Source organism: Diadema antillarum, unplaced genomic scaffold, assembly GCF_040938485.1.
Source record: "Diadema antillarum isolate AM-2024a unplaced genomic scaffold, OU_Dant_1.0 seq00000348_RagTag, whole genome shotgun sequence".
NCBI classification, from domain to species: Eukaryota; Metazoa; Echinodermata; class Echinoidea; order Diadematoida; family Diadematidae; genus Diadema; species Diadema antillarum.
The window spans coordinates 1,235,832-1,254,853 of record NW_027271358.1 but is presented as its reverse complement, the minus strand read 5'-3'; the positions used below and the strand labels follow the sequence as shown (position 1 = coordinate 1,254,853).

The following is a 19,022-nucleotide window of genomic DNA, read 5'->3' as shown; positions in this document are numbered from 1 at the left end:
GATAAAACACTAACTTTCCTTCATAAAACAAAGATGTGACCCTTTAAATATCTACAAACCAATTTTACATAAATTTCACAGTAAAAAAAAATCACAAAATCATCTCCATATCTACTTCACAGATGACACCACAAACTAAATAATTCTTGGATTCTTTACAAACTGTTGATTTATCTCTCAGATACTTCATGTTTCAGAGTAGTGATTGGGAGATATTCTTTGAAAAAAGACTGACCACACATCAGATCCCCTTAACATTTTTTTTGTTCATCCCACAATTCTTCTACCATCAAAACAATGTGTCATGATACCTGGAGATCATATCAAAGACATGCACAAAACCTTTCCACAAAGTTAATACAGCTGTATTTAGTTTGAATGTCTTCCTGTTTGTCAGAAAAAAAAAATACATGCAGAGGATCTCAACAATACAGATTTCATTCAAGAGAGCAGTGCTGTGGTGCAAGTACCATTTAAAGCAAATAACATGATAACAGAGGCTATATCATAGGACTAGAAACACTGGTGCATCAATGATGTAAATGTGCTATTCATGACTTGTTGAAAGTGTTTTTTAAGTTGCCTAAAACAGTAATAAGAAATAATTGTGACACTGGTTGAGGAAAAAAGAGTTGAGAGAACACACTGCACACCAAAAACTCTTGACTCTTGCTTTCAATTGCAGACCCAGGAAAAAAAAAAAAAAAACTCACTCACGAGGCACTTGGGTCATAAAGGCAATAAACCAGTTAAACCTTTTCTAACCACCATTGTGACACCCCCCCCCCCCCCCAACATACCTGTACACACACGACGCCTGTCACATAACCTCTTATACAGTCATGACAGGCTATGTATACAATGAATCAGTCTTTAGGAAGGGGTATGCAATACAGCAAGCCATGGACTTGTTAATATGGCACTTGTCCCAACAAAATGCAAAATGTACATATGAGTTCTAATCTATTGTTCTGACCAGAGAGAGGTCAGTACCATGGTATTGTCCTCTGTTCCCTGGGTGACCATAGACAGTGTGTGTGTCTCTCTGTCTCTGTCTGACTCTGATTTACTCATCATGTTTACGATGCAATTAAAAGTATTGGCACATTCCTTTAAGGTTAGAAATTAAATTCTGCATCACGCTAGTCATGAATACATTCTATATTACATAGTTAATGACTTTTAATTACCTTAAACTTACAAAACAAACTCATGGTAACAAAATAATAAATAATTTTGGACTTCTTTACATCAAGATATTATACATCAAGATATTAGAACAAAATAGTGCAGCAGGCTTGAAATTTGAGGAAAAAGCTAACAATATCAAACAAAATTTCTCAAGACATGTTTAGGTCAGCATTGACAATTCTGACTTTCATGATGCTACACCCAAATAATAATCAGCCAATGGCTCTGCATATACAATCTACGACATCAATATGAAGACATTGAAGCCAAATAGTCAAATCATATCTAGCTTAATCTACAAATTAGCCTGAATAATGGCAAATTTTGAGAAGTTAAAACTGACATTTGACCCCTGCATTTCAGCTAGGTTTGATTCACTACAACTGTATTTGTAAGACAGATGCCTTTTAACACTACCGTTATATGTGCCAATGATAATAAATTCACATAAGACACTTCTTGAGTAATTGCATAACATAGAGCAAATTTCAAAATTTGACATGACATTTGACTTGAAATTTTACTGTATTTGTCTAGATTGAAATTATACAACTGCCTTGTAAAACTACACCTATATATATAAACCTTGTGGAGAATAATATCCTTGGCCATGTAGTCTTACCACACTAAATTGAATTTTCATTGCAATTTATCAGTGATTTCAATCTACATGAGACTTCATCCCATGTGACTTCATTGAAGAGCCTTGTCACCATACATTCATCGATCAAGTTTGATGAAATAAATGTTTGTGGAGTTACAGTGGAAATGAATCTTTGTTCATTGTTCTTGACCAAAATTTTGATATTTACCTCCTATGCCATAATTCAGTAGGAACTGCACTGAAATAACCTTTATTATTTCATATACATACATGTATGAGTTTACTTGTGAACAGTGAATTTTTGAAAACCTTTTGGCAATTATCTTTTAAAAAGAAAAATATCAATTGTCCTGTCATACTTGATTCTTTTACCAAGTTCAATGGAATTCAATTTTGTATCTTACTAGTGCCACACAAAGGGCTGATTTCAGACTGATGAACAGAAGGACTTATGTAAACTCAAACACTGAAAGCTTAGTTTGGCATCATTTGAAAGAGATTAAACATAATCATGTACACTCCAGTTATTCTATATATATGTACATTGAAAATTGGCACAACATCCCACAATTCAGAGAAAGTTGAATTCCATACACATCTTACGCAATAGAAACACATAAGCTTTTAAGGATAAATGCTAGAGCATGTTTTGTTGGTTGCATGTTTTAAAACTACCCTCTATCAACTGCCTAAATACACATAATTTGATCATCCACAAGGGCAGGTAGAGTAGATGTATGAAACATTCATATCACATTGTAGTCATTGTTCGAATCAATTGTAAGATTAGTAAATGTGGACAAGATGTTGGACACTTGCAATGTTTTAAATCTGACGTGACTCACTCTAGTCCAACAATGTGATGATAAAGTCAATTCATCATTCATACCTACAACATGAATGAGGCAGTTACAGTAACATTTTACTACGCCTGACAGCTAAAGGAGATGTTGCTATAGGATGTCTTTATTAAGTAAAGAACAAAGAAAGAGCATGCATTCATTATATGATAGAGAACTTGCTCCTTGTGAAATAATTCAGGTAATACAGTATCTGGGAAAGGGAGTTACTACATCCTATGGCAGTGTGTGTGCTTATGGAAAGAGGGGGAATGTGCCACTTACTTTCCAGGGGGTGGGTATTGTACAAGACTCATACCAGACCTTTCTCACTTTTATTGAAAGAAGAAGTACATGCATACACAACAGTCTAAAATTAGAAGATATGCCTGGCTGAATTCTGGAACTGACAAAGAAGGCAACAAATTCTAACATGTTATCTGCATTATCCATACAATGAATGTGAACACAATTCATATATTTTGAAGTAATCTGGAACGCTTTTCCATCTTCATCATAATGAAGATATGAGCATTTCTTCCCTTTACCAAAATGAAATAAGATGCCATTCATACATGAAATAATATATGTCTCTGATACTTTATGTATTTTTTGGCAATATTAGTTAGGTCAAAAGACACGTACCAATATTGGCCACATACAACTGTATAAACTAATACATTATGTGGAGGTCTACAAAGTATTATGAATCTTAGCTGGCTGTGAGGAAAATGTCTGCAGCAAAACTTGGCTTGTAGAAAATCATTTGGGCCTATACCAGAGAAACTCCGCATACTAATTCAAGAAATTACTATTGTCTCCTGTACAAGTAACACAATATACCGGTACTACCATGGAAGTGCTGCATGTGTAAGCATGTAACAACAAGACCCAGTGATATTGTGCTTTTATCTTCATGGTAACCAACATTTTCTCATTGACTGCATTTGACATTTCCTAATTGCAATCATTGAACCTCTACCTGTATACAATCAAACCTGAAGTGATCTTGTGCCTTTCGTGCAAAACTGGCACATGTGTATATTGTTCCCCATACTAAAAGCTCTGACACAGTGATTTTAATTAAAGAAAACTCCCTCCTCAAGGTTTGTTGATGTTCAGAGTGATATGTCTATTCTACTCCTAGCAGCCACCTGCACACAAACCCAAATGCCACATTCCTCCCAATAGAGTCACCTGTGCTCCATTTCAGAAAGAGTTGCTATGACAGCAACTCTGGCTGCAATGGAAAGTGTCATGGTGATGACAAGAATCCTGCTTCCTGATTGGCTGTTCATACCTTGTAAGAGGTTGCCATATTTGCAAAATTGCTGTGATCAAAGCATCTTTTATGAAGTGAGACCCAGATCTTGGGCTGTGAGAGCCTTGCATCACTCCTCAAATTTCAATCTAACCACCAATCTACCTCTCACATTAACACACATGCCATGCCATACACATTGCTCTTCCCTATTGCATATTAAAGACTACTAAAACTTTGTTCTGAAATTAGTATCAGTTAATTCCATGAAAAAGAAAGAAAAAATACAGTTTTGTTTTTTCTATAATGACTAAATTTCCATACCCCCTCTCAGTGACCACTCTGTACAAGTTTTACATTACATGCAAAGGAATGTGCTCTTTGTGACCCACTCCTGTGGATCTCTATGGCTGTTGTACTTCTTGTTGTTGCTCTGCTGGTTGCTGCTCTTGTTCTTGTGCTACATTTTGCTGTTGTTGGTGCTCTTTTTGCATTTGCAGCACTTGATTGCCTTGTTGTGGTACAACTTGCATTGCAGGAGGTTGGGCTTCATGCTGTAAGTTTTGTTGCTGCTCCCTGTTTGGTACAATACCTGGGGCTTGTGGTACGACCTGTACTCCCAAATTAATCTGAAGAGATGAAGAAAGGACATGGCTGAGGCAGTCAAATCATATTTTTCTTAAACTTAATTCAAGGCAAGACACTACAGATACAGCGTATGAAAATTACAACACACACTTTGAATGACATAACTGGTCTACACATGTAGTTCAGAAAATATTTTGACTGAAACACATGACCATATGTGACCGTGCATCACAAAACGAACAAAAAGTCGCACACACTGATTTTGCATGAGGACTGAAAATAAGTGAAATGGGTCAACCTAGCCGATCTTGAATATTTCATATTTTCTGAAAGAGCAAGTCTTCTTTTACATTATGCTGAAATTTGGGGTCATAAAACGGGTGGCAAAGTGTGTTTTTTAGCAGTTTATCTTGAATTTTTTTGGTAGAATAGTGTGATTAGGTGTGTCTTTAGAGTCCCATTTTCATTTCTGAAAAACCTTGTACACACTCTTCACTTTCAACTCTAATAACTTTTGAAAGGATAGTGCTACTGCTATGAAAGTCGGCATTAATTATGGACAGAATGTGTTTATGAGGCATGCTTAATTTCAGGTTAATCTGATAATCCCTTCATTGTTGTTACTCGGGTGGTTTACTTCCTGTTTTTTGCCCCATTCATCGCACAGCCAGCACGGCTTGGTAAAGATTCAGCGCTTGAATAGACGCTGTACTTCAGAGCCTCTTTTCTAAGATCACACTTTTCCTGAGTTTGTGCTTTCTTTCCAATATTTAGATAGGTTAGGAGAGTCCATTTGATTTGGGTTATACATCATTTTAAAGTTTAACGTCTGCTCTTTCAGAATATGGTCTTCACTAAAAATTCATGTCAGGCGACTTTTTGTTTGTTTTGTGGTGCAGGGTCACATATGAATTCTCCACACAGCAATGTTGATACATTGGACTCCCATTATTACGAAGTCCTCCAGACCGACAGTTTTCTTTCGTTATATCGAAATTTCGGTATAGCCGAACAAACAAACAATAAAAATACATACAGCGGATAATGTTGTGGCCTGAATTTTTACTTCATTGTATTAACCCTAAAAGGGCCGGGGGGGGGGGGGGGGGGGGGATCTGCCCCCCTCGACGTTTCGCGCTATAAATCTGTAACGTGACAAGGCCTCGTCGCGAGGCTTCTTGACTTTCTTCGTTCAAGTCTCGCGCAACTTTTGAGACCAAATTTGCAACGTCCGCGCATACTTTTGCGAAGCCACGCCCATTTTTGTAACAGAATGTCGCCCCAAAACGGGCACAATTTTGTGATTTTGTGTACATTTCCTACGGAAAACAGTGTTCTGTCATGAAAATCATAAAAACCTGATTATTTTTACAATTAATCACTTTCACTGATTAATTTTGTGCTAATTATGGTAGAAAAGTGGTCAGTGACAATTTCCAATGAAAAAACAAAGAAAAAACAAAAGTTGAAAAACAAGGAAATACATAAGATATTCTGAAAACAACAAAATACATTAAGAATTGAAATGAGTTTTGGAAGTTTTTGTGATGTACAATTGTTGAATATGCTAAAACAGATTTACAGATCAAAAATTAGACTCTCAATGCTTTTAATTAGGCTAAAATATGATCTTGAGCTTAATTTGTATAATTAATTAATCAAAATTAGAAATTGATTGTTTCAAAAAAAATCTTATGACACAATCTTGTAGATTATGACGTGGGTCTCACGCATGCAAAATTTCATCGCGATCGCACCACCGATGGCCAAGATCTCGGGGGGGAATCCCCCCCTCCCCCCCCCCCCCCCCCCCCCCCTCGGTCTGAGCATAGCCAAAAAAAACCCGGCCCCTTTAGGGTTAAACCGGAATTTCATTATAACCGTGTTCCTTATAATGGGAGTGCACTGCAGATGGACCCTAGATGTGAAACTGAATTCCACACAAGATTGACAGTGTATTGATTGGTAGTTATTGTTATTGTTGTTTTTTTTTCTAGAGCATTGGGTAGTAGCTTGCTATTTCAGATTAATAAACTTGGCAAGTATCTAGGACCAGTACTGAGCAATCTACTGGTATATGATGTATTGCATCTCACATGTCTCTAATCTGATTTAATCTGATTGATAAACACTGGAACTTCCTTAGCAGTAGAACACTGGGCTAACAAGCAATACAGAAAACTACCAAAGTCTGCAGCTGACTATATTCACTAAACACTACCACAATTATAAGGATGTGTGGGACTCGTAATACTGCACGTGTAGGGAAAGCTTTTACTGACAGTAAATAGTAGTGTAAAAATTTTTTAGTGTAGATGATGTTTCCTTGCCTTGATTGTTCCCTGGAAGTAAATGCTATTTGATGTTTAGTTTTGAAAAAAAAAATGGTAAAGTAAAATGGAGGCTTTAGTTTTGATTCTTAACTACATGCAGCTCACAGTATTACACTAAACTTCACATTTGTTACAAAGACAGATTCAAAATAGTGATGAAAATGTGCCTGGCATGGGCTTAGAAAGTGAGACTTCTACCGAAAGAGTTGGTGTGAATAGCTGATGAAGAAGTCTGACATATGCTCACATACATCTGTATATCAGTATGGGTATTTCTATCAGTACCTATCTGGTCACACTTTAAAATAATGACCTAAAAAATAATCTACTGCTTGCTAACCTGCACTCTGTGTAAGTTTTTTCTTCTTCTTGTAGTATTTATCCTGCAACAAGGTAGTTTGCCTGACACACCATACTTCAGAAATATATATACATGTACTTGAGATATCCCATGGAGCACAGTCCCTCAAGGCTTACTGGCTGTAAAATTTACACTGATATATCTTGTGCAACAGAGTGCATTGGAGTGTTCAGGAAAAATTTACAAATTACAGATAAAGCAAGCATCATCTTCACTTGGTAAATCAACATGCAGTAATAGGGGATATCAAGATAATGATTAGCATATTATCAGGCATCTGGTTGGCATGCAATCGACTTACAAATTAAACGGTTTGCCACCGAGTCTAGCTTTTTAAGAAAGTAAATTACATGCAATATCAAGAATGTAATAATAACAACAACAACAACAACAACAACAACAACAACAACAACAACAACAACAACAACAACAACAACACATTCAATTAGATTTGCAATAAATCTTTTGCAACAATGAATGAATGAGACATAAAATAATAAAACATCATATGAAAGATTAACAAAACAATACATTCCACTATCATGAATGTCTTTTGTGAACTACTATATTCAGCAGAAAAAAAAAAATGGCCTAGTTCTGATATTTCTATGACTCAACTTTAGCTTTTCTGTTTTGCTATACTATACTGATGTAACATAAAAGCATTCTTTGTTTATAATGTAATAAAACAGTGTCAAAGTGTGTTGATGCGCATGTAAGTTTCTGAGTGTACACGCACCTGTACGCAAGCTTTCAACTTTGTGCAATGCATGTGTCTGACTGTAAGTCAGAGGCTGTAATTTCCCCAAACAATCATGTCATGGCACTATGAGTAAGCAGATTGTAGCTGCCACTATCATCCATGGACATGTCTACTGTCTCTGTTGAAAAGCTTACAAAATTTGAACAAAATTAAGTATTGAACAGAGAAACTAAAGGTGAATGGGCATGCAAAGAATCACAAACTAGACATTTCCAACTGTTCATTTGCAAGCAAGTGAGTAAAACGAGAAGACCAGAGGGAGAGGGAAATTTCACAAAATGCTATGAATTACAATGATACATGTACCTACAATTGTTATGATAAAGCCATCATCAATAAGTTTGTAACCAAAATATTCAACTCACAAATTGCTCTCTGATTCTGATTTTTTTTTTCATGGTTTTGGTTATGTTCACATATAAATCAATTAGGGAATAATTCATGTTGATTTACAAAAAATAAAAATAAAAATCTATTTCATAGAAGAAAGGGTTAACTTCTCTCCCACTGGTCACATAAAAGCAAATCAAAATCAAAATACAGTGTAAGAGATCATATGAAGAAAACGTCTGTATTGAAACTCACATGCACCAACAAATGAACAAAGAGGGATGGGTGATAAGTGTCACTATACCTTGTGTTGCAGTTACTGATGAATGGGGCTTTGATTAATATCTTAACTGTAAAACATATGTGCAAAATGGATAGTTGTTGGTGACTTTAGAAGTTGAAGCATATCACATTGATTTTACATTTCTAACATCAATGACATCTATACTTCTTGGCCTGGCATCTGCAAGGTATATGTATATGACACAGACGATGTGCTCTGTATTTTGACCAGGAGAATTACTACTTTAAAGTCAAACAAAAATGCTTGACATGTGTACATGTGATATATGTGATTTGTCCTACCTGAAATGAAAAATATTCAAGTACACTATATGTACAAGTCTAACCTGCACTGCAATTAAAGAACAATTCTGACAAACTTTCAGATCATCTCTGGAATATTATTCTTTACTGTTATGAAAATACACTATTCAGTGTCTTTTATTCTTTTAGACTTAATAGCCCACACAGCAAAAGGGAACCCACACCATAAATCTTATTGAAAATGTACACTGATGCTCTAAATTTAGGAAGTCTTTTCCAACACATTCATGGACACTTGAATTCCTCAAGATTTCAAAAAGAGGGATTGTCACAAAACTGTCACTGTCTTCCTGTAGTTTAAAGGGGAATGCTACCCACATATATACATGTTCTTTCATTATGCTTGAACAATGAAAATATGTTCAATTCTCTTTATGTTTTCTCATACAGTTGCCTTGCACTGATGTTACAAACTGTCAGTCTTCTCATCAAGTGGTGGTGGCACTGAAGCTTTAAAAATTCATATCTGATGAACAGATAGTCCAATCTTCCTCAAACTTCAATGATGTGTTCTACCAATATTGCTGCATTTACACTTTTAGTACCTCAATCCCCATATACAATGGATATGTATATCTCACAACTCTCATACACATCTGTAGTTGGTATCTTAGGGGTTGTGGTAAGTGAACAGAGACATTTCTGAATTAGAAAGAAAAAAAAACACTTAAATGTCATTTATTACCTTTCCTTCTTTTGTGTCTATAGGAGGGAGTCCTTTTGATAAATCATCCTTGATTTGTTGTGCATGTCCCTTGAAGATAACAAAGGTCAGATGGAACAAAACAACTATGATGCAGAATATGTTGATGTTGACGAGGGTTAGTGTTAATACATGACATGCTGCTGCTATAAATAAAAAAATTACGTCGGTATGGTCCATGCTATCATTCAAAATCAAAAGAAACTTGGCAAACGTTTGGACATATAATCATACACAATGAAGAATTTGTGTTTTGAAGACAGTGAAATATCTATAGGTGAAACACAACCAGGAGCAACTGTTTTATATCCATGATTCGATTCACAATGTAGCCGATTAACTACTCTGTTAAAAAACCAATGAATATATAAATAACTTTATCAAGTGATCCAATAAATTTGCTCTCAAGAAACCTACCAACTATACATCAATCTGCCTACACACTTCAAGCTCATTCAATCACTCAGACGAAATAAAATTGACAATTCCTCTACCTGGTCCATAGCGACTGGTTCTTGTCTTTGAGGCTGCCTGACTTTGACAAAGTTGTCTCCAGCCTCTGCCATTTTTGCTTTGGTTTCCTCCAAAGTCCTCCTCAGTTCTTCCTGGTATGCATTCAACTCCTCCTCCGTAAACTGATCTTCTTTATTCAAGTCCTGTTCAGGTAGAAAATGATAAATGCTCTTGTCGTAGTTCAGTGTCAAAATTGTAGTCACTGTTTAATACTTCATATCACTCTGTTTCTAAATAAAATTTAATATCTTTCCTATACAAATACAAGTCTTGAGCAAACTAAAGCTGTACTTTGTTTACAGTTCCATTTTTCTCGTCCTTCTCACAGTCTTCCTACATCCAACAGCCACCGTCTGAACTAATATCATGTTCCTTATTCTTCTCTCCTCCTCCTCCTCCTAATCCTCCTCCTTGTCCTCGTCCTCCTCCTCCTCCTCCTCCCCCCACCACCTACCTGCCATTCACTCTCATCATCAAAGTCTGAAGCTGCAGCTGCCTCCATGAACTCCTCCAAGCTCACCATCTTGTCCTTGTTTCCATCAATCTGCAAGAAAAAGACATTTAAGAAATTACTGTCAACTTTTTCCATTCAATTGATATAATTACAGCACACTCGAACCTGGAAACTGATGTAAAAACTGATCGGTGAATGCCATGTCACACAACTACAGAATATGTTGACTGCAAGCTTTCTTTCAACAACTAGTATTACAAACGGGTTGTGTACTCTAGATGAGTCTATAAGAGATACTGATGGGATTGAGGGTTGTGAGTGTGATTCATTTCTGATGGTAACCATTAACGTTACGCTAATACCCATTTAAATAAGTTTCGAGCAACATTTATTGAGATCGTTCATTTTTGTACAACTTTAATATTGTGTATTTTACATGGCGTTTCCTTCAAGACAATTCAGTGCCCAAACCCATTTCTTAAACACATGAATATGATTTCCATAATAATGTAACTTCATTCAAACAAGAACAAAACTTTGTTTCAATAATCAAGTAGACTGTGTATAACACAAAGATGAAACCTCTACGATATCAACACAGATCAAATCTGACAGCACTATTTGTTTCTATTCATGTTTGCACCAAAAAAAATTCTAGCAATAAACTCATGGCCGCACTAAAAGTTGCTGCAACTAATACTCATGACAAAGCATAATCCCGTCAGAGTGTGATTAAGAAAAAAAAAAAAATGATTATGCAAAACAATGACACTCAATGGCAACAACTTAGCAACAAACGGAAATTCCAAGTCTCATGTAATACTCAAACAAACGATCAAATTAAAAAAACAAAACAAAGAAAGATGACATTTTTTCCCCATATCCAGTATTAATCAAATAATATTTAAAAAATTTCATTCCGCATGTTACTGCAAGATGGCAAGTCACCATGAAGCACTGAGAATAAAGAATGAATGTAACTGCAGAAGTGCCATTATCCTTAGTTACCCTTCCAGGCTGAAAAATCTACCATGACACCATTAGTCTTACTTTAAGACTCTACCACATTTTGTACAAAACAAAGCATCTAATTTCAAAATGTACTTGAGTCTTTTTTCTTTTTTTGGCCATTGTCAGAATAAGAGTATCTGAAAATTGTCAAACTATGGATAACCGAAAAACAGAGTGGCCAGAAATGCCAAATAGAGGCAACCTTCTCTTTAAAAGCACCCTAGGGGCAATCACTTGAATGCTTCAATGCACCATGAATTAATCAAGAAGATGAAAGTTGATGGAATGATATTCAATCCAAGTTTTTATTTCACATGTGCTTGAAGATGTGAGATAATCTATCATCATGATCCTGCACACAAAAGAAAACAAATTAATGGATATTGTGACAGCACAGGGAACAAGGCACAATGGTATATAAACACTGGCTTTCACAAGAACACTTCAACACAGACTGACAACTGAGATAAGTACCTGGTTTACTACATGTTCTCTCATGCGGGACAACTCTTCAAACTTTTCCTGTACATCTACATTTTTGCGGCCTTGGTAGATTTTTTCCACCTAGTCAAAGGTTTGGGACAAGTGAGACAGACAAAGAAGTAGGACCACGCCAAGCAGCAGAGAAAAGATGGGAAACAGCAGAAGGTGTGGAAGGTAAAGAAAACAAAGAAATACAAAAAGAGGCAAGAAGAATCACAAGAAGGGGATATAAACATGGAGAAGAAAAAACGTAAGTTTGAAAATACCATGAATTGACGATCATGACATGGAGAAATGTAAAATCAAATAAAGAAGAATGTGAGAGCAAGGACAGACAGGAAATGTAGCAAAGGAAATAAGAAAGAAAGATAAATAGAAGAAGAGGAAAATAAAAGAAGAATCCAGACATACAGCATTCGAGAGTAAAAGGTGTGGGTGAGAGAAAGAGAGAGAAATAAGAAATTGATAGAGGAATACAGAGAAAAAAAGATAAAAATGCAGAAAATGGTAAATGAACATATATATTGTACCATGTCATGAGAAGAAAGAAAGAGAAAGCAACGGCAGGAGACAGCATTACAGGTCATCATTGATGATAAAGAGATAAAAGAAATAAAAATCAGAGCGGGTAATGGGGTTGAAGTAATACACATTCACCACACAAACAATATTTAAAGCAGCAGATAGAGAAAAGTAAGGAAAATGGGGACGGAAAGACAGATAGACAGAGAAAGAGAAGACAAAGATAGATGGAAATGAGAGAGAGAGAGAAAAAAATGACACTCATGATTATACAAACTATAAGAGGCCTCAGTTCTGATGATACTTGCTGCAGATATTTAACTCATTGACAGATACAGATAACAAAAGGGACATAAAATGTATCTTAATTTCCTCAGAACAGAGGAGATCTTTTAATGATTTCAAAGGGATATCAAAACTTCAACTTGGGTTGAACCTGGCCTTTGATTGATACACATTGTATCTATGAGCAACATCCAAGCCAAAAAGGAGGACAGGTGAAGAGTGTTCCTCTGAAGACAGAAACAATAAAATGTTTTTTTTTTTTTAAGTTGTGTCCTCTCAGCCATTCATTTACGGAGGGGCATTTCAGGAGTTAGAGCAATAGTCTTCATAGTTTGCTGCAAACTATCATAAAGACTGAGACCTCAGTACTGCAAAGCCATGTCATACAAAATGAATACATATAGATTTAAAAACATCCATGAAACTATCCACATTCAGCTCTATCAGCGCATTCTACCCGCCAAAGAATAATGAAATGTGATGCAAGAGCCAAATTTATAAGTAGCAAACACTAGTGTAGCGTACATTTCAGGGGCTTTCTCCTGTTTGCGACCAACATGCTGCATGACTATATCCATTACGGAAGTTCTACGTTACATACAAGCCCTGCCTACCTCATCCATCAAATGCTCTCGCATGCGAGCAATCTCCTCATCCAGTTCAGCAGCATTGGCGGGGTCATCCCCATAAATTTTGGCTGCCTGTTGCCATTGGCAACAGAATGCATCATTCATGTAGAGGAGTTGTCATGGTTACAAATGCACATCCAAACACAGTGAATTAAACTGATTAATCATTTCTTCACTTTCCTACTCATCAGCCCTACACTGTAGCTCTCTATGGAATTGACATGACTATACTTTCTTACTCATGAGCCCTAGCTCTCTATGGAATTGACATAACTATACTTTCTTTACTCATGAGCCCTAGCTCTCTATGGAATTGACATAACTATATCAGTTTATGTCGTTTGGATGTTATATCATTTTCAAAAGAAGATAAGTATAGATGATGATTATTATCTAGAGTGTTGATGCAAGGGATAGCCTTTGCGTTTCCTTCAATCATTTGAAGGTAAGACAACAATCGATGATGAGGCTGGTCTTTCACTTGAATAATCTCATGCTTCACAACATCAAAACTGAGAGAAAGAGTGCAGTTTTTTTTAATTTGACACACCTGAAATGAAATATATCATGTCCACAAATTCCATTTATTTCTACATCAAGTTGAATGCAGTCAAAAAGATACTAAGAGACCTGATCATATCCTGTATCAAGACCTCCTAATCCTCACCATTTAAATGTTGCACTATTGATTATATCATAACTATATTCATGTCATTCAACATTTATAGCACAATAAATGTGCTGATGTAAATTGGCAGCTAGTGGTAGTTTTTGTAGATGTGAGATGACATACCTCCTTGATGAAGAGAGCTTCCAGCTCGAAGGCATCAAGGAACCCATCACTGTTAGCATCATGGAGGAAGAAGAATGTCTTGGGGTTGAAGTCCCCTTTCTCCAGGTGATCGGTTTTCTCCCACACTTCCTCCAGCTGCTTCTTACTTCCCTTTCAATGGAAGATCATCATTTTCATATATTGTAACATTCAAAGGAAATCAACTCCAACTACAGAAAATAAAGCAAATTGAATCCAATTGTAAAGCCAGTTACTGCTATTGCTTGTTTGTTGTTATTTTGTTTGTATGTTTTTTGTTTTGTTTTACTAATCAGTCAGTATTTGTTTTATAGACAGATATAAAAGTACTTTTTCCAATTACTGCAATTACCAAGATTTCACTTATTTCAGATTTCATACACTAACACATAAATGGACTGTGTGCAGAATCAGCTCACACTATCATAAAGCAATATGTAGTGGTAATGATGCCAGGAATATATTGATGACTTCATTTACCAGGGTTTCTCTCAGCTATTATTAAAGCCTCCCTCCCCCCCCCCCCTTCCCCATGCCCGGGCAATTAACCACTGAAAGACCTTCATTCAAAGAGTGAGAAATATACTGAGAACTCACAGGGTGGTTGACCTTAGAGTGGTGTCTGAGCTGCTCTCTCTCCTCTCTATACTGCCTCTCTGCCTCTGCTCGCTCCTTGGCCTCCATGTGCTTCAACTCGGTCCGACGCTTCAACTCCTTCTCCATCTCATAGCGCTTGAACTCCTGTCGCCGCTGCCGGTCATTCTCCTCCAGATCTTTGGTGGCCTGTTGACAGAACAATGTGCATATTAAAGATGACACGCTGACCTACCTTGAGCAAGTGGCATTCTTAAAGACAATTTTAATAAAATAAATGCAATTATTGTAATAAAATATTGTAATGTCTTTGCACTATAACATGTGGTAGTTTGTCAACTTCACACAAAGCAAAATTGGAAAACTGTTTTACTGACCATATTCAGGGCACGCAGGATGAAAAAAAAAACAATAAAGTGATGACAACATAAAGAATGAGTCAAGTCTGTAAGATGCATGATTATAATTGACTACATGCATAAGTACGCTATTGCAACAAGTTTGTGGGTGTATCACCAGGGATTTTACCCCTGCTTCACTCAAACACTTATTTTCTTCACGTAACAAAAGTTGATAATCAGCTTTTGAATTGTACTCTGGCGGAGAACCAAATTTCCCTTTTGAATGGATCCATCAAGTTCAGTAATATCCTGCTTGCTTGAATTACGAATAAACTTCACAGCCAATTTTCTCAAAAGTGTGTGTTACTGCTGGCTGGCTTTCTTATCATTCTGCAGCAAGTTTCATGAAATACTGTGTGTCAAATTGTCATCGGAAAGCTTGGATTATGGAAAATGAATACAACAATTAGAAAATCAAAGTTCAGTGATCTCTATTACATGTTGTAATTCCGATATATGCAACATATTCAAGCAACATATTACAATATACATGTATTTGAATCTCCCAATTATTTTCCCTTGTGTTGCATAACCTCCCCTCCCCTCCCCCCCCCAAAAAAAACAAAACCCTAAAACAAAACAAAAACACAATTGGACACAATTTTGTTACCTACATGAAAGGCTACTGAGGGAAATACTTGGCCATAATACACTGATTAAGAACCAGTGATCTGCATAGACTATGTAAAGTGTTAACACTGGTTGTTCTCAGTTCATGGTGTGTCTGATATCTTGGACTGAGAGAAGGGCGTTAGTCATTAGTTGCTGAAATGCACATGCTGACAAGTTAGTGTCTCCAAACCACACAGACCCAAATTAGTACAAAAGGCCTTGAGTTAGAGTGACAGTATATGCATGAAATTTTGCTAGATATAACATTATGGTAATTAACTGATACAAACTCATTTGGGGCTCCCTGCCTGGAAGCTTTAGGATTTCAAATTTCCTGTTTACTCATATGAGTGACATGCATTTATGATTGTCTAATAATACATTGAAATTTCACATAACATATCACAAATCTATCTTCAAACTTCTTTCTTTCTTTTTTGTCAGAAATGGGCATCATACCTTAACAAGTACAAGAATGCAGGCCATGAATATATGTTAACACAGATGTATTAGAAAAGAAACTGACAACTGCTTGCTAAGAATACTGATTCGTGTTAAAACATGAGTGCTAGGTAGATCTGCCACTGAAATACAGGCTGTATTACACTGCTGAGAACAATGTTCTCTATCATTTTATAGTCATTAGGAAGGGAACCAGATAAAAATCTATAATTGGCCTTAATAGAGGACATAATCTACAAGAGAAAGAAGGGAATGCCATATTATGAGTAAGAAAGACATAGGCTGGACAACCCATGCCAACATGCACCACAGAATCCTTAATAGGTCACTTGGAAACTTACAGATGAGGGAACCAGATCAGGGTATAAATTAAAGGGAGAGTCAAAAATGCTACAAAAAGTGAGAACTTACATTTGATGTACATCCTAATACAAGTTTCAACATAATAAAGGCAATGTAATTTGAGTGAAATTATTGTAATTTTCAACCAATCATTTGATAATTAAGTTGCTTGCTCATATGATGTTACGGGCCACTCAGAGATTTTTAGCAAATTTCAACCCATGAAGTTATCTACTTTTTAAAAATCAAATTTAGTTCATCCATATATATATATTTTTTTTCTTTAAATGTATACGGCTTTAACAGTGATAGCTAATCACAGGATGCCATCATTTGCCCTTTGCCCTTTAATGTAAAAGTAGTTGTGTTTATAGCTCTGTTGATTGATAACATTGTTAAATAGATCAGTCCTTTGTCCTTGAATCACACTGGAATACAATTATGTGTAACTTGTACACACCTTCAAATAGAACAACACATTCCAGTCTCCATTACACTTCATGGAATTCTCTCACAAGATGGTGTTGGCAAAATTGTTGTACATACATGCAAGAGGCACCTACAACTTACTCTAAAACAAATGACACCAGTTGCCAACACAAATGATCACCTAAACACCAAGGTATAACATCAAACTGCACTACACTATATACATTATGGTATGATACACACAAAACTTAAAGGAAACCACAAAATTACAGTTTAACAATTCTTTTCATGCCAACAACATGCATTTGTGTCAATACAAACTCTGTCAGACTGCTTTATTTTTGGGGAAAGAGGGGGAAAACACTGAAGTACCTTCTGCAGCAAATTATTTAGGTCCGCCTCTTCAAACGTGTGTTCATTTCGAAAATCAACATGGGCGATGAAATCAAGGAGGTTTGTCTGTGTATCCGCACCTACACATTGCAAATAAGGGACGTGAAAGCTTTTAGAGGGGATGGGAGCCATTTCAACAGGCAAGGCTATTGAGTGAACAATTATAAGCCTATAGATATTGCATGAGGAAAGGTAGATAGATAAAGATGAAGTGATTACAATAGGTGTACATACTCACGTGCAAGTAGTTTCATACTAACATACATAATACACACACACACATGATACAACATTAATTTCTAAATACATACTACATATACACACACATACATAATCATAGGGATGAGGTCTAGTTTACAGGTCACTGTGCACTCGACAGTCAGTGCTATATCTGTAAAGCTAGACGTAAAGAAATATACATTAATTGTTAAAAAGACTTGTGCTTTTAACGTTTCACATAACATGTTGAATGATGTGCAGTCCTCCAGATGAAAGAGAGAGAGAAAAAAAAAGAAGTTAGGTTGTGGGCAGACAGCAAGATGGATGGATACAAGACACAGGATGGCAGTAGACTTGATAATCTTGTAGACTCCCACTGAGGACAAAAACATTTCTCAGAATTTTGAAGATAAAAAATATCCTGAAAATGAAACAGTGTGCAACCTGGGCTGAAGGAGACATCACTTGATTGATGGTGACTGCCATAATAATAGGGACTCTGTACATTTCAAAGTATTTGTAAAAAAAAGAGAAAATGCATTGAAGGAAAAAGAGTAGAGAGAAACAGGGCGTCAGAGTCAAGATTAATTGTATACAGAGAGAAATTATTAGGAAAACAGAAGCATCATATAGAAAAGTTAAGATAAAGAGCTTGGCAAACTGCCAAGTAAAGCATGTGTTATTAGATATTACAAGCTTGAAGAATTTTCCAAACAGTAGGAGCTGTTTTCAATAAAAGCAATGCAATGCTTGAATTATGAAGTGACCTAACCATAGTGACTAAGTTTGGAGTGTCAATGTGCATAACACTACATCAGGAAGCTTTCATTACTAACATTCTCATGTTTTAAAAAGAGTCAATTTGCAACTTGAGGTTTTATGAATGCATTGCTTTTTTATGATACTTCATTGCTCCTACTGAAAAGGACTTCATTCTGCTAGGTGATGGTCAAATTTGACAGAGTGACTAACTGTGCACATCATAACACAGCAAATACATCAAATTCATGTACAAGTGGAAGGAGAGCAACAAGAAAAAAATATAGCTCCCTGAATTCAATGGATTCTCAACTCAGTATGCACATGTGTAGCATTGAACCAAGAAAGGATAAATTCCTTGCCTCAGAATAATTTCAGATGATTTCAATTACTGTACATGCCATTCTTGCATAGATTTAAATGGAAGGGAGAGGGAGGTTCTAAGATTTTTATTTTTGTTTTAATCTATTTTGTTAAAGAAGGAATTGTACTATTTAGTTTTAAGCTGTCCAACCAATGCATAT

General features: G+C 36.1%; 1 protein-coding gene across 4 annotated transcripts in view; it reads right to left on the bottom strand.

Annotated features, from left to right (window-relative positions):
* Window positions 1-19,022, bottom strand: part of LOC139731019 (nucleobindin-2-like) — a 29,659-nt gene continuing 10,637 nt past the window's right edge. The window contains exons 5-12 of one of the 4 annotated variants that reach the window (XM_071641898.1): window positions 17,500-17,600; window positions 14,885-15,070; window positions 14,270-14,419; window positions 12,032-12,121; window positions 10,547-10,636; window positions 10,074-10,235; window positions 9,562-9,630; window positions 2-4,524 (exon numbers count right to left, since the gene is read on the bottom strand). In XM_071641898.1, coding sequence (XP_071497999.1) covers window positions 4,300-4,524; window positions 9,562-9,630; window positions 10,074-10,235; window positions 10,547-10,636; window positions 12,032-12,121; window positions 14,270-14,419; window positions 14,885-15,070; window positions 17,500-17,600 — 1,073 coding nt within the window. In that variant the 3' untranslated portion in view covers window positions 2-4,299. Of the gene's footprint in view, window positions 4,525-8,574; window positions 8,621-9,561; window positions 9,631-10,073; window positions 10,236-10,546; window positions 10,637-12,031; window positions 12,122-14,269; window positions 14,420-14,884; window positions 15,071-17,499; window positions 17,601-19,022 lie in introns of all 4 variants that reach the window. The other 3 variants (XM_071641900.1, XM_071641897.1, XM_071641899.1) reach the window with 3 other exon arrangements.